The sequence below is a fragment of the Rhinoderma darwinii genome, chromosome 2 (genome assembly GCF_050947455.1).
Source record: "Rhinoderma darwinii isolate aRhiDar2 chromosome 2, aRhiDar2.hap1, whole genome shotgun sequence".
Lineage (NCBI taxonomy): Eukaryota > Metazoa > Chordata > Amphibia > Anura > Rhinodermatidae > Rhinoderma > Rhinoderma darwinii.
In genome coordinates, this window is record NC_134688.1 from 182,754,522 (window position 1) to 182,771,403 (window position 16,882).

General features: G+C 40.4%; 1 protein-coding gene across 5 annotated transcripts in view; it reads left to right on the top strand.

Moving 5' to 3' along the window:
* HERC2 (HECT and RLD domain containing E3 ubiquitin protein ligase 2) overlaps positions 1-16,882 on the top strand; it is a 200,087-nt gene that overhangs the window by 86,241 nt on the left and 96,964 nt on the right. For all 5 annotated transcript variants that reach the window (XM_075852579.1, XM_075852582.1, XM_075852580.1 and 2 more), the window contains 15 exons: positions 2,343-2,446; positions 4,763-4,913; positions 6,010-6,224; positions 7,235-7,367; positions 7,459-7,586; positions 7,687-7,882; positions 7,963-8,099; positions 9,314-9,487; positions 11,021-11,157; positions 11,239-11,390; positions 11,545-11,736; positions 12,831-13,018; positions 14,246-14,438; positions 14,564-14,746; positions 14,904-15,088. In XM_075852579.1, the coding sequence (XP_075708694.1) occupies positions 2,343-2,446; positions 4,763-4,913; positions 6,010-6,224; positions 7,235-7,367; positions 7,459-7,586; positions 7,687-7,882; positions 7,963-8,099; positions 9,314-9,487; positions 11,021-11,157; positions 11,239-11,390; positions 11,545-11,736; positions 12,831-13,018; positions 14,246-14,438; positions 14,564-14,746; positions 14,904-15,088 (2,468 nt within the window). The remainder of the gene's footprint in view (positions 1-2,342; positions 2,447-4,762; positions 4,914-6,009; positions 6,225-7,234; positions 7,368-7,458; positions 7,587-7,686; positions 7,883-7,962; positions 8,100-9,313; positions 9,488-11,020; positions 11,158-11,238; positions 11,391-11,544; positions 11,737-12,830; positions 13,019-14,245; positions 14,439-14,563; positions 14,747-14,903; positions 15,089-16,882) is intronic.

The following is a 16,882-nucleotide window of genomic DNA, read 5'->3' on the forward strand; positions in this document are numbered from 1 at the left end:
TGTGATTTTATCCTCTCCCTACAGTGTCATACAGTACAGCCTGTGTGATTTCCCACGCACACACATTTGGCTGTGGGATCGCTTTTTTTTCTTTCTATATACAAACTGGGTGATCTACCCCTTCCTTGCAGATTCCGCCAAGAGTACTCTCTACTATGCTGTGAACAATCCTTTTTTCTTAAATTAAATAGTTTTTATTTACGTGTTGTCATAGTATACAAACAAGTAACATATGAGAAAATAACATCCCATCCCACCCACTTGCAAAGAGTACTATGCACTGTATTACTCTACTGGATTACATAGGGCCTCCCACCGCTTCCCTACCTACGCATCGTCCCCCACCAGATAGTAGTGAGTCTAATCCAATAGCCTGACAGATACACTGTTCACAAGAGAAGCTGACGGCAACCCTGGAGACCTCAACCACTTTGTCCATTCACCCTCAAACTTTTTAAGCGCACCACGTTTGAGGTGAACTGCCCTCTCCAACTGTATAATACCATTCATATGATTAACCAATTCACTATATGCAGGTGCAGATGAGTCCAACCACCTCATAGCGATCAGCTTAGAGCCTGAACAACCCTCTCTACTGGTATCTCCAGCACTGAGACAAGGGACTGGGAGAGCAGATGACATCAGCCCTGAGCTGACAGCAGCCAGGAGCTGTGTGCTGTCAAATCTGTTAGAATCAACAGCACAGCCAGCTATGTACAGGAGCTGCAGACTCTACAGTAGCTAAATGGTAGGACATTTGTAGTGTAGATTTTTTTCAGTTGCTTAATTTTACATTCAGGTAGCAAATTATCAAGAAAATAAAACCGTGCAGAAGTGTCAGTTTCCCTTAACTCCTTAACGCCGAAGGACGGATATATCCGTCCTCAGCAGCTGCTAGTTCGCGCAGGAGGACGGATATATCCGTCCTGTGATGGCGCGGGTACTGAGACTGTACCCACGCGATCAGCGGCAGGAGCACGGCTGTTATACACAGCCTGGCTCCTGCTGCAACTGCCGGAATCGAAGCGCGCGCCGATTCCGGCAGTTTAACCCATTAAATGCCGCTGTCAATAGTGACAGCGGCATTTAATGTGTTTGACAGAGGGGGGAGCTCCCTCTGTCACCCGATCGGCGCCCCCGCAAACAAATCGCGGGTCGCCGTCGGGTTTCCATGACAGCCGGGGGTCTAACAAAGACCCCCAGGTCTGCCTTCAGCATCTGCCTGTTAGACGATGCCGGAGGCATGACCTAACAGGTTGCCTGTCAGTTTTACACTGACAGGCAATAATGCTTTGGTATACGAAGTATACCAAAGCATTATATATGCGATAGGCACATCGCATAGTGAAGTCCCCTGGTGGGACTAAAAAAAAAAAAGCAAAACAGTTAAATAAAGTTTGTGAAAAAAATAAATAAATAATTATAGTCAGTCAAATAAAACTACTTTTTTGGCCCAAAAAGTGGTTTTATTCAGTAAAAGTGTCAAAACAAATCACACATACACATATATGGTATCCCCGCGATCGTAACAACTTGACCAATAAAATGAACATATTAATTAAACCGCCGGATGAACGGCGTTCAAAGAAAATGCAAAAAACAACGTCAAAATTTGCTCTTTTCTCCCATTCCCCCCATAAAAAATAAAATAAAAGTTAATCTATAAGTCCTATGTACCCCAAAATAGTACTAATGAAAACTACACATTGTCCCGCAAAAATCAAGCCCACATACGGCCACATCGACGGAAAAATAAAAACGTTACGGCTCTTGGAACGCGGCGATGCAAAAACAAGTAATTTTTTTCTAAAAGGGTTTTTATTGTGCAAACGTAGAAAAAACATATAAAACCTTTACATATTTGGTATCCCTGTAATCGTGCCGACCCATAGAATAAAGTTAACATGTTATTTATGCTGCATAGTAAACGGCGTAAATTTATACCGTGAAAATTAATGCTGGAATAGCTGCTTATTTTCAATTCTCTCCTAAAATAAAGTTTAATAAAAGTTAATCAATATATTATAAGCATCTAAAAATGGTACAATTACAAAATACAACTCGTCCCGCAAAAAACAAGCCCTTATACGGCGATGTAGACGGAATAAAAAAAGAGTTACGACTCTTGGAATGCGACCGTGAAAAAACAAAAAATAATCCTTGGTCATTAACGTGCAAAATGGCCCGGTCATTAAGGGGTTAAATGGGTTAATAGCTTGATCATAAAATATGAAACCTTCAAAATATGACTCTAGTTGTTGGTGTTTTTGTGTAAAAACATTAAAAAAAAATGTAAATACTTTTTTTATGCTGGTGCTAACATTTTCTGTACTGTTCCATAGCTCACTTTGCTGGTGAGGACCCTGTGGTTGCATTGGAGGCTGCTCTTCAGTTTGATGACACCAGAGAATCCATGCATGCCTTCTGTGTGGGCCAATACATGGAGGTAAGCAAATTACACAGAGTTTCTTGCATTTTTTTTTAAATATATAAAGAAATTGGGAATGAACAATTACTAATGTAATTTAATATTGATCTTCATAGACTGTCGTCTTTTTTATACTTTTTAGCAGTTTTAGTACTGAAGCCTTAAAGCGCATCTCTTAGCTTGATATGCTACCCTATGTAAGGGCAGCATATTACATCTACATGTAGTTAATTTTATTTTTGCCATTTTGGTTAATGGAAGCACTGAAAGAATACACCAGCCTCCTAGTTATGAGTCCAGCATATTCATGTGGGGAGCGCTTCCTCCCGCCTCTCCCCATCCATCTCTGCGGTGACTGACCGGCTGCTGTGTATCCATGTATACACAGCAGACTGTCCATCACTGGCCTGAAGGGCAGAGGGAGCGCATCCCTCATGAATACTTTGTTCTCATAACGGAGTCCGGTGTATTCTTTGATCGCTCTTGTTATCCAAACTGTACAATTTTTGTTTTCATTTTTTTTGTACCATTTTGGCTACTCTTAGTATGGACCTGTAGCTGTAATATGCTGCCCCGACATAGGGAAGCATATTAAGCGGACTGAGACCCTTTTTAAACGGGTTGTATTATGCTCTAAAATTATGGCTGTTCTTTTCCTGAAACAGTCACTCTTGTCCATATGTTGTGTCTGGTATTACAGCTCAGCCCCATGATTTTCTAATCTCGCACAAACCCATCGAAGTATTTTCCTCTTTTAGAATTATGTACTTTTTGTTTCTCACTTTGTGCACCCTCTTTCCATATTCCCTATTGGATTTAATTGTGTAATGTTCTCTAGACATAAACCAGCCAACTAGGCACCCTTTCGGCATAAATTGGGAACTTCTAGAAGAAGGAAGGTTTAAAAATTAAATTTTTATAAATGTTCAATATTAACCCTTCCTTCTTCTACAAGCTTGTAAATTGGAAGGTACAACGGGAACCATTCTGTCATTCTGTCTGTCATTAACTGGGAATAATCCATAAATTAGGAACATTAAAGTATACAGTTGTACTGGCCTACTGGAAGATGTGGGCAAATACCACATATCTTGGCTGGGCAGATTATGTCATCGATATAACCTTTTTGCTGAAGCTTCTATACAACTTTCGGGTGCTGCCTATTCACATCCCCGCCTACTTCATTAGGCTCTATCAAACCTTCGTACTTAAGTTTATTTTGCAGAAATTCATTCCCGAGTTAATAAGGCCACCCTATTTTGCCCTAAATGTTCCAGTAGTTTAGGGCCCCCTCACCTTTTAAAAATATTATCAGGCCCCTCAAATTGCTTAAATAGCCCTTTATAACTCTACCTCTGATCCTTCCATTTGTCTCACTTTGAAAGACCCAGGGGTCTCCCCAATTCTTTTGAACTCTATTCTTTGCCCATTTAGAAGGAGGGATCCAATCTATCATTCCCCACTTCCTTCGTATTTGGGCCAGTGTAAAATACTGCAGTAATCTGCTCTTACATCATGGTGCTGCGATGGTACTTGGTGCCCACTCGTATTGCCTATTCAATACCTGGGTCTCCATTTATCTGCTTTTGAGGGTGCCTCACACCTGATGACTTTATACATACTTTTGTGGTCCTGCCCAAGGGTGCAATGCCTCTGAATCGCGGTCTGTCGGGTGATTAGGTTGGTCATGGATATAGACCTAAAGAAAGACCCCTGGAGGCACTTCAAGGCAGGAGGCCAAGTGGTGTACCCCTCCATATGCGTATCCTGATTTTAATACATATTTGTGGCCACAAAACAAGGGATTACCAAACACTGGAAGCAATAATTTTTAGTTCTTTCAAAAGATAGTAACTTGGTTTCCTGATTATATGGTAAAAGAGAAGCTTTCCTCCACTTTAGCGGACACCCAAGATAAGTTTTAAGTGCTGTCCCCTTGGCTGAGACATATCTCCCCTCCGTATACCACTCAAGACTTTCTCGCTCATCAAATCATGTGTGAATCTTGTTGCCTCTCGTCCTGGGAGCCCCTCTCACTTATCCCGCTCTCTCTATATCTATCTCTATCTCCAATGTTCTAATTTTACACTTTGAAAGCACACTCACATTGGTCCGACCACGTTCTGTGCCCCTCCCAGATACTTGAATCTTGTGAATTCCAGTGGGCCACCCTGCTTATGATCACTCTACACCAATTTATTTATTTTTATTAATAAAAATCATAGTGTGGGGGGGGGGGGGTGAAGCATAAAGTTGTACTTCTTTTAGCGCACAAACATTAGACTTCATCTCTATGCCTTTTTAATTGTCTCTGTTTATTATTTATGCACCTAGCCTGATCAAGAAGTAATTACAGCACCAGATCTTAGCAGTTTGTCTTCTCCACTTGTGGATACTGAACGAAATTTGGGTCTGCTCCTAGGACTTCATGCTTCTTACTTGTCCCTAAGTACACCCTTGTCTCCCGTGGAAATTGAGTGCGCAAGTAAGTGCGTTGTAATAATAGACTTTGTCCGAAAAAAAAGCCAACAAATGAATTTAAAGTGTCTTTTAATTATGAGCAGTTTGTGACCTAAACATGGTTAGGCCTCATGCACACGACCGTATTTTTTCCCACCCGTAAATACTGGCGTAAATACGGGTCCGGTGTCACACGTATTCCACCCGTTTTGCACCAGTATTTACGAACCCGTGCCCGTAAATATGGGTCCGGTGTCACACGTATTCCACCCGTATTTACGAGCACGTTTTTGGCGGCAAAATAGCACTGCACTAATCGGCAGCCCCTTCTCTCTCTCAGTGCAGGATAGAGAGAAGGGACAGCCTTTTCTGTAATAAAAGTTAAAGAAATTCATACTTACCCGGCCGTTGTCTTGGTGACGCGTCCCTCTCTTCACATCCAGCCCGACATCCCTGGATGACGCGGCAGTCCATGTGACCGCTGCAGCCTGTGATTGACCTGTGATTGGCTGCAGCGGTCACATGGCCTGAAACGTCATCCAGGACGTCGGGCCGGATGTCGAGAGGGACGCGTCACCAAGGCAACGGGCGGGAGACCGGACTGGAGGAAGCAGGAAGTTGTCGGTGGTAAGTATGAACATTTTTTATTTTTTACAGGTTTATACTTATCGGTAGTCACTGTCCAGGGTGCTGAAAGAGTTACTGCCGATCAGTTAACTCTTTCAGCTCCCTGGACAGTGACTATTTACTGACGTCGCTTAGCAACGCTGCCGTAATGACGGGTGCACACATGTAGCCACCCGTCATTACGAGAGCTCCATAGACTTCTATGGACTGTCCGTGCCGTTATTACGGCCTGAAATAGGACATGTTCTATCTTTTTCAACGGCACGGGCACCTTCCCGTGAGAAAACGGGAAGGCACCCGTCGCCAATAGAAGTCTATGAGCCCGTTATTACGGGTCGTAATTACGACCCGTAATAACGGGAGTTTTTACGGTCGTGTGCATGAGGCCTTACTCTGTGTGAAACCTGGTTATTTATACATCTGCATGATTTTTTTTTTGCTATTTAATTGCGCTTGAAAAAAGTTGTTCTTAACTTTACTTTTTTAATTCGTAGAATGGCTTAAATCCTCTATATTTTCTGGGGGTCTCCAAACCAGCCAGATTCATTACAGTTATAATGAGGAAAAAGACGAGGACCACTGCAGTTCCCCAGGCAATACTACCCCTAATAAATCAAAACTGTATGGACAACGGTTGTTCATGAGTGAATATTCCCAACCCTTTCTTCAAGCCATTGCAGACAACAATACTCAGGATCACAACGTGAAGGTACATTTCTGTGAATTCAAAAAAACTTTTTGTGGCTTTATCATGTGTTCGTTCGTTCTACAGATTTGGTTAACATATTGTTATACGAGACCTGACAAGTGTCACATTATACTGATAAAAATGTTTTTAGAAAATCTTGAATTTAGCACCTCTAGAAGGATATGGGATTGAATCCAAATATTTAAAATAATCTGCGTTGTGTTATTCTCGGATATTGGAAGAGTTATGATTTATAGGACGAGTTATTGCTAGATTTATAAATCTTCTAAAATGTCAAACTACAGCTGTCTAGTACTGTGAAAGTGGTTGTGCAGGCTGGTGTAAATAAAGCTCAATCACCGTGTAATGGAAAGTTATCCAACCTTCTAATATACTTTTGTATTTCACTCCTGTTTACAGTCAAAGGCTAAAAGCACGTTCTGAGGCCCCCTGCACACGCCCGTCGCTGTAATCCCGGTCCATGATTACGGATGGCCGCAAACAGTCACCCTTATTTGCAGGCCATGCTCCCATTATAAAGTATGCGAGCATGGTCTGTAAAATAAAAAAATAAAACTTGTTCTATTTTTTGCGGTGCCTTTCTACGACCCGGACACCTTCCCGTAAATATACGGGAAGGTGTCCGTGGGCAATACAACTGAATTGGTCCGTACTTTGATCCACAATTCCGGTCAGTAATTGCGGATAAAAATTACGGCCGCGTGCATGGGGCCTAACCTAGAATTACTTTGACGCTCTTGCAATGTGTTACAATGTATTCGTCTAGGCAATCCTCTGTGAACTGAGCACCAGGTACAAATCTCACATCCAAGCTGATTGCTCTTATACATTGTAACAAAGGGCAGCTATGTAAAAGAAAGACTGTCAGCCTCTGGATGTAAAATATTTCTATTTACTGATCTTAGAACGTTACATAACTCTAAACAAAGCCGATTGATGGAATTTTTGAAATGTGTGAAATACGCTTTAGTTTGTCGTTCTCTTTTCAATGTTTATCCTCTGATTCCTAGGACTTTCTGTGCCAGATAGAAAGGTATTGTAAACAGTGTCACCTGACCACGCCAATTACATTTCCTATGGAACATCCGGTTGAAGAAGTAGGCCGTCTGCTGCTGTGCTGTCTATTGAAACATGAAGATTTAGGTATTCTAGGCTTTAGATGTCTATGGACTCTTTGGTAGATTCCACAGTACTGATCTGTAATCTTATGACATTCGGTTTCCTCCTGGTATAGGTAACATTGCTTTGTCTATGGTTCATCATGGTGCTTTAAATGTGGATCAAGTAAAACACAAGACATTGCCCAAATCTGTGGCGGATGTGTGCCGAGTTGTTTACCAAGCCAAGTGCTCACTCATTAAGGTTAGTCTTCATATCGCTATTTACAACTTGTGTGTGTTACATGAAAAATATCAAGTGCACATGTAACTTCTACATTTTGTTTCCTCTTTTTTTTTTTTAGACGCATCAAGAACAAGGGCGCTCCTACAAAGAAGTGTGTGCTCCAGTCATTGAGCGCCTCCGGTTTCTGTTCAATGAGCTGCGGCCTGCAGTCTGTAATGATCTGTCCATTGTGTCAAAGTTGAAACTCCTCAGCTCTATCCCGAGGTGGAAGAGAATAGTTCAAAGGCTTATCAGGGAAAAACGGAAAAAGAAAGGTATTACTCTAGCGTGAGATTTACTTTAATAGATGCTTCTTGTCTTTGGAACTCCTGTTCATAAACAATGTGTTTCCTAGTACCCAAAAAATCTGAATCTGCTGATGTGGATGATACTAAAATTGGATACGAAGAAGGGGAACAGGAAGAGTCCTTTGTAGTACCATCTAGCCCTCTGTCTATGGATAAGAAGCCCCCATCATTAAAGTCACCCAAGGTGTGTATGAAGCATCTGCATGTTGTCTGGGATTTCTGAATACTTGCAATTGATACTTGCTATTTTGTTAAAAAAAATTTTTTTTTTTAGATAGAGATTGATTAAAGTTATGTAAACCTTTGATAGTGATTGACCTGGTTATTAAAAAAAAAAAAAAAAAAAGTGTGTTTTGTGCAACTTTATAATTTCGTTTTTATTAAAAAAATATTTTTACTTTTTGAGATACAACTGCTCTGTATCCTGTCTCTGAGACTCAGGACCCGCTGACACTGAGCCAGTCAAGTTCCATGGACATGAACTCTTTAATGAATTCCAGGCTACGCGTTTCAATGCCGCATCGGCATCTTCATCAGGCCATATGATATGGCCTGTTGAAGATGCCGGTGCGGCATTGAAACGCGTAGCCTGGAATTCATTAAAGAGTTTTTTTTCTATAACCTTTCTCCCATTACTTAGTTGCAGCGCCGCATTTGATCCATTTTTCTCCTTACCCATTACATTGCAATCGCAGTGACCAGCTGGTCTAACCGGCTCTGGATCTTGGCAGCAGCACTATCTACAACCAGCGGTTTAAACCATTTGTTGGTGTGCTTATTCATCTTCATTTTGGTAAGCATTCATTTGCTTTTAATCGACAGCAAAGCCTTGGATTTACCTGCAGTATGTGGCGCCGTGCTCTCTTTCTCCATGGACCTGAAGGATTCCGGTCTTGGCAAACTAGACAGCTGCTCTGTATACAGGGCAGCTGCATCTCAAAAAGTAAAAATTATTTTTAATAAAAAATAAGTAAAGTTTCACAAAACACGTTGTTTTTTTATTTTTTAAAAAAAAGTTTTAGATAGCCTTTAATATCTCGTAATTTTTAAATGTGGAGTTAATATCTTATAATTGTTTTAAATATAAATACGACACTATTTACATTGGTGAAAAGGCTTATTATCCCAATTTAAGATGGAACTTTATTGGAGGAAACAGACGTGGCAATTTTTTTTTTTTTTAACTTGGTAGAATAGTGTTCTTATTATTATTAATGAACATTTTTGTCTGTTAGTAAAAATTGAATAAATTCCATTCCAGGGAAGAAGGTAGAGGCTGGAAAAGCTGTTTTGGACGATCACTAACCATTCTTGATCTAAAGGAAATTTACTAGTGATACTAAGATTTATTTTTTTTAAATTGTATTTTTATATATGTATATATTTTCTTTTTTTAAGGATAAATGGCAGCCGATCCTGAGCTCTGTAACCGGTGTTCACAAATACAAGTGGCTAAAACATAATGTACAGGGTACATATCCACAGTCTGCCCTGCTAGGCACAGTTATGGAGTTTGCGTTGAAGGAGGAGCCAGTTGATGTTGAAAAAATGAGGAAATGTTTACTAAAACAGGTGCGGTGCTTAGATTTGTGCAGATTCATTTTGGGCCTGTTCACATCAGCGTTGCCCTTCCGTTGAGGGCTTCCATCTGAGGTTTCTGTCAGGTTAATCCCTCAACCTAAAGGCAAACGGAAACCTTAGCTTGCGTTTCCTGTCACCATTGATCTCAATGGTGACGGAAACGTTAATGGTTTCCGTTGGTTACCGTTGTGACAGGCTTCCGTTGTTGCGCTATTCCGTCAAAACAACAAAACCCTGTCACAACGGTGACCAACGGAAACCATTGACAACGTTTCCGTCGCTATTGGGATTATTGGTGATGGAAATGCAAGCTAAGGTTTCAGTATGCCTTTCCGTTGAGGGGTTAACCTGATAACCTCTGACCGAACCCCTCAACGGAAGGGCAACGCTGATGTGAAAAGGCCTTTTTTTATATTTTGTACGTTTTATGTTTTGGACCTCCTCTTACCATAGTCTGGTAACCAATGACCTCTTTATACTTTCAACTCTGTGTATTCAGTTTAGAAATAGTGTTACTACAGCAAAGTGTAATGAATGATATTAGCAGAATTCTTATATTATGGAGAGACGGCATCCTGTTCAAACATGCAAATGAGGGCTAGTCTGTATGGTGTAGGGGATGATGTCCTGTTGTGCGAAGAGCCTGGAGGGAATTTGTAAGCCACGAGTGATAAAAAGGATCAGTGTAGCCTAGCAAATCATGGCTATTAGTATTTATTCATATAAAGCCGTCAATTTTTGTAACACTTTACATGGCACAATATTAGTGTTGTTACAGTCAGGATTTTAAATTTGATTATTTGTTTGATGGAGGGACTGACAGAAGAACGGGAGGAGCGCTAGAGAGTCTTTCAGCAGATTTAAAGTGTTTGTCCGGTTTCATTAAATTAATGTTATTTCTTGCATAATCAGAAGTTATACAATTTTCCATTCTACTTTCTGAAAAAAAATCCTCATGGTTTTCAAGATCTCTGCTTGGTCTTCAACAAAAACATTCATTGTTTACTTCCAGTGAATAAAATTCTGATACACAGTTTTAGTATGTGTTTCAGAGCTACGTGTCCATCACGTATCCATGAACAGAATTTTGTCCACTGGAAATATACATTGAATGTTCCTACTGAATAACAACAAGCAGAGATCTTGAAAACTGTCAGGAATTAATACAGAAAATATATTGGGAAACTGTACAACTTTCAATTATGCCCAAAAACTTATTTTCTAAATCTGGACACGTTTTTGGAGGATAAATTAGAGAGATGTTAGTCTGTTTGTCAGCCGGCCACAAAGGGCAGGTGTTCGAGTAGTCTAGTCGTAATATTACAGTGTATGTACTAACCCTATGATAGTCTACTCTGTGGGAAACATGCTAATAAGTGAAATGATTTTGAGTTGGAGACAGGAGGAGGTAGTGCAGATAGTTGTTATGATAGTCTGTTATAAACGTGATGTGGAAATATTTGTTTAGACGTGGCCCAGTGACATAGAATGTTCTTAAACTTCATGGTGTGCATCTTCTTGCAGCTGGAAAGAGCAGAAGTTCGTCTAGAAGGTATAGATACCATGTTGAAATTGGCTTCAAAAAGCTTCTTACTTCCATCTGTCCAATATGCAATGTTTTGCGGTTGGCAGCGACTTGTCCCTGAAGGAACGAATTTAAGGTAGGTTTTAATTGTACTTCTTTTGCTTTACTGCAGGCTTTTTGTGTTCAAAATTGTAGCGGTTTGTTCCTTATGTTACAGTGAACCACTGACGGACTGTTTGAAGGAGGTTGACCTTATTCCACCATTTAATCGTATGCTACTTGAGGTGACCTATGGAAAGCTGTACGCCTGGGCCATACAGAATATTAGAAATATATTGCTCGATGCTACTAGCAGATTTAAAGACATGGGTAAGTACCTTTTTGTTGAATAATAATTTCTAGTATATATATATATATATGTATGTGTATACATACATGTGTGTGTGTGTGTATGTATGTATGTATGTATGTAATATATATATTAGTTTTTTACTGAAACATTTAAAATTAAATGTCATTGTAGGTATCCAGCCTGTTCCTCTTCAGACAATCACCAATGAGAATCCCTCTGGACCAAGCCTGGGGACTATTCCACAAGCCAGATTCCTGATGGTTATGCTAAACATGCTAACACGTCAACATGGCGCAAACAACCTCAACTTGCTGTTCAACTCTGGCATGCTGGCATTGACTCAAACCATGCTCCGACTAATTGGTATAGTTGCATATTTTTCTTTTTTTTTTGTTTTTTCTTTTTTTGCTTTATTCTACTTAAAGAGGCTCTGTCACCAGATTTTGCAACCCCCATCTCCTATTGCATCAGGTCGGCGCTGCAATGTAGATAACAGTAAAGTTTTTTTTTTTTTAAAACAAGCATTTTTGGCCAAGTTATGACCATTTTTTTTATTTATGTAAATGAGGCTTTCTAAAGTACAACTGGGCGTGTATTGTGTATGTACATCTGGGCGTTTTTATTTCTTTTACTAGCTGGGCGTTGTGAATAGAAGTATCAGCCACTTCTCTACACAACACCCAGCTTCTGGCAGTGCAGACACACAGCGTGTTCTCCAGAGATCACGCTGTGACGTCACTTCCTGCCCCAGGTCCTGCATCGTGTCGGACGAGCGAGGACAAATCGGCACCAGAGGCTACAGTTGATTCTGCAGCAGCATCAGCGTTTGCAGGTAAATCGATGTAGCTACTTACCTGCAAACGCTGATGCTGCTGCAGAATCAACTGTAGCCTCTGGTGCCGATGTGTCCTCGCTGGTCCGACACGATGCAGGACCTGGGGAAGTGACGTCACAGCGTGATCTCTCGAGAACACGCTGTGTGTCTGCACTGCCAGAAGCTGGGTGTTGTGTAGAGAAGTGGCTGATACTTCTAGTCACAACGCCCAGCTAGTAAAAGAAGTAAAAACGCCCAGATGTACGCACATAATACACGCCCAGTTGTACTTTAGAAAGCCTCATTTACATAAATATAAAAATGGTCATAACTTGGCCAAAAATGCTCGTTTAAAAAAAAAAAAAAAAAAAGTTTACTGTTATCTACATTGCAGCGCCGATCTGCTGCAATAGGAGATAGGGGTTGCAAAATCTGGTGACAGAGCCTCTTTAAAATTGGACAAAATAGTAAGTGGAGATAGTCATTGTGTTTACATTTTTTTTTTTTCTGTCCGAAAGCTTTTGTTTCCATGTTTTTTCTTTTCCACTATACAATTTTTGGTTTAAGACAAGCTAGTTTAAAATATTTTGAAAAGCAGGTCCTCTATACACCGTTATTTACTTCCTTGATATTGTTTGCCCAGGTCCTAGTTCTGATAACTGTGAAGAAGAGTCAAGCACAAGCTTGCTAGGGGCGTCTGCCACTGTTTTGGAAGAGTCCAGAAAGGAGACCGCACCAGTTCAGATGCCGGCCTCTGGACCAGAACTTGCAGCTATGATGAAAATTGGGACTAGAGTAATGAGAGGCGTAGACTGGAAGTGGGGGGACCAGGTATGCAATTATCTGGAAATAAAGTCCAAGAGACGAACTGATTTGTAGAGGTTTTTCTAAGCGGTTCTTAAACGATATGTCAAAAACCAAATAGTCTTTTCTATTTTAATGTTTTGAAGGATATTTATGTTTACGGTATGTATCACAGTTGTCTGGGTGACCAAAATAAAATAGCAGAAATTAAAAACTTAAGGGACATGATCTGACAGTTGATAAGCTATTTACATGTATATCTGTGGCGTTCTTTTTTCTAAGCCACTTTATTCTCCTATTAATTTTTAGTTAACCACTGGCACTGATACAATACGTTTTTTTTTTGTTAACTTCGATTCCAGGAAAGATCGTTCAGGTTGTGTGTCCCTTTGTCCTTATGGGTATGTGTCCAGACTTGGACCTTTCCTTGGGAGATACAGTCAATATATTTTTTCGATTTAAAGAGGCTCTGTCACCAGATTTTCAAACCCATATCTCCTATTGCAGCAGGTCGGCGCTGCAATGTAGATAACAGTAACGTTTTTGTTTTTTTTCAAAAACGAGCATTTTTGGCCAAGTTATGACCATTTTTATATTTATGCAAATGAGCCTTTCTTAACTTTAAACACACCCAGTTGTACTTAAGTCCAAGTGGGCGTGTATTATGTGTTACATCTGGGTGTGTTTACTTGCTTTACTAGCTGGGCGTTGTGAATGGAAGTGTATGATGCTGACGAATCAGCATCATCCACTTCTCTTCGTTAACACCCAGCTTCTGGCAGTTCACAGACACACAGCGTCCGACGCGATGAAGTTCCTGTGGGAGGAAGTGAGTGACGTCACAGCGTGATCTCGCGAGGACACGCTGTGTGTCTGTGAACTGCCAGAAGCTGGGTGTTAACGAAGAGAAGTGGATGATGCTGATTGGTCACTGATACGTCAGCATCCTACAATTCCATTCACAACGCCCAGCTAGTAAAACAAGTAAACACGCCCAGATGTACACACACAATACACGCCCACTTGGACATAACTTTAAACACGCCCAGTTGTACTTAAGAAAGGCTCATCTGCATAAATATAAAAATGGTCATAACTTGGCCAAAAATGCTCGTTTTTAAAAAAACAAACAAAACGTTACCGTTATCTACATTGCAGCGCCGATCTACTGCAACAGGAGATAGGGGTTTGAAAATCTGGTGACAGAGCCTCTTTAAGTAGTAGAGTATACAAAATGATGCTTGCTTTTTCTAGGATGGCCCTCCTCCAGGACTTGGCCGTGTCATCGGAGAACTAGGAGAGGATGGCTGGATAAGAGTTCAGTGGGATACAGGCAGTACGAATTCCTACAGGATGGGAAAAGAAGGGAAATATGATCTGAAACTGACAGAAGCCCCATCTGCCACTCAACCCATGGCAGATGACTCCGATACAGAGGATGACTCAGGTTAACTTTTTCACTCTTTTTTTATTTTTTATTTGAAATAATGTGTCCTGACTTTAGGATAAGCTTGGACAGAGTTTGGTATGTTCAGCTAACAAAGGTTTTTTTGTGTCTTGTTAACTTTTTAGAGGGAGAACAAGTGGACAGAAATTTGCACCCTACCTCTATGATGTTGATGAGCACTGTAAACCTCCTCCAGAACCTTTGCCTCTCCGCTGGAGTGAATGCTGAGGTTATGCAACCAGAAGCAACCAAAACTCTGTGTGGCTTGCTACGTATGTTGGTCGAGAGTGGCATAATGGATAAAACAGGTGAGCAGAACTTCCATATACCCTGACAAATAACCAGCCACACGCAAATGTTTGATTTCTGGTAACCCCGTACTTAGCTATGCCATGAGGACCTTATTCTGACATTTTCTAAGTTCTTTTTAAGAATTTTTAATACTGCTATGTTTGTGTTTTTCAGCTTCTCCAACTAATAAAGTTGTATATAAGGAACAGCATAAAAGCTGGTGTACGTTGGGATTCATCCGTAGCATTGCTCTTATGCCGCAGATGTGTAGCACCTTGAGCATGTCACAGTGGATAGCCCTACTAATGAGAATTGTAGAGGGTCCAGAGTCCTTTACTGCAGCTTCGTTACAACGCCAGGTATTTTGGGTTACTTCTTATTTTACACACTTTCATGTGGTACTCTCTCGGGGAACAAAAATAATTGCCATGCGCGTGTTAAATTTACTTTTATTTTTCCTAAAGCAGCAATGGGTTCGCATGTAGGAAAGCAATAGAACACATTTTACTTTTATGGAAGAGTTCTCTGATGGACAATAAAACTCTTGTGTTCCTAATATGGGGCAACTGAATATTTTTTATGACGTTTGTTACATTTTTGCTGTGCAGTTAATAGTACTGGTTACTCCTAAGAAGAGATGAGCGGTTTAGATTAGATTGTCCGCAAAATGCACATATCCTACAACCACAGTTGGGGTTTACTTTTGAGTCGTTTGGCAAGATCTGTGCAAAACTCCTCAGCAGCCACCTTGAAAGTCCACTTATTTGCAAGCTACCACTTGTGGCACATTGCAAAGAGAGAGGTTATTGGCTGCCCACAGTTTTTTGGAGTAAATTTCTAGCTAATTCCTTCTCGGTTTGTGAGAGGCATTGCAGAATAAATAGGCGGAAATAGCTATATGCAGTGCTTTCACTGGTGTTCTAAAAAGAACATTCTTTATTAGTTTCTGTGATGGCAACTAACACTAGCATTATTCTTTAACCAACTATTGCATTGGAGAAGTTCTTTAGCTTTTCATGTAGGTCATTGTTCCATCCAGTGCACACTGTCAAGTATTGGTCATTCAAGAGTTAAAGCTTCCAATCAGTGACCAATCAGTAACCAATCAGCGTCATACACTTCTCCCCATTCATTACAAGGCAAGCGTAATCTCTTTTTAAATGACCGGTTACATCGTAATCTCGCGAGATTACGCTTGACTTGCTGTAAATCTCAGAGACGCTACAGAAGTGGTCAGGATTCTGAATACACATGACGTCCTGGCTGGAGGTAATGTATATTCATTGTCAGGACACTGCAGTAATGTTTGTGTATGTGGCTGCACATAGCGATCTAGCTATATCGCTATGTGCAGAGTAAATGAATGGGGAGAAGTGTATGATGCTGATTGGTCACTGATTGGTCAGCGTCATACACTCCTCTGTACAACGCCCACTTGGTCAAAAAGTAAAACACGCCCAGTTGTCCATTGAGAAACTCATTAGCATAAAGAGAATATAGGCCATAACTCCGTCAAATATGATCGTTTTTCTAAATAAAAAACACTGCTGTAATCTACATTACAGCGCCGATCACATTATGTAGAAGAGAGGGCGCTTATAATGTGGTGACAGAGCCTCTTTAAGAAATGTAATATATTTACAAAGTTATTCAAATTTGTACGTAGGTTTTATTCTATACATAAACTATAAAATGGTATACGTATAACAAACGTTTCCCTTTTGAAGTAAAATGGGAAAACTATATTAAAACCTCCACTGATGGAGCAGCGGCATGCTTGGAAATCTGTGCAGCATTCTACTGCAATGTGTGCTTGGGATTTCATAAAGTCATCTGGCTGCTGCAATCATCAGTCTACATGTGAACACACCCTAAAAAAGCTCAAATGAAAACGTTCATAAAATATTATTTTGTTTATTTTTAATCATTTAACAGACTTTTAATTGAGCCTGTCAGATGTTGTGCATAGCAATGTATTGGTGTGTGACTCCTGAGTGTCCGTGCGCAGTCTCCAGCATACTTCTCTTCAGATCTGATATTACTGAGGTTTTTACAACTTTGTCTCTCATGCAGGTTTTTACTTTGAATAAAGATTTTTGAACATTCTGGATCCAGCAAGTTCAATATTTATTAAAGGAAAATTACATAATTGT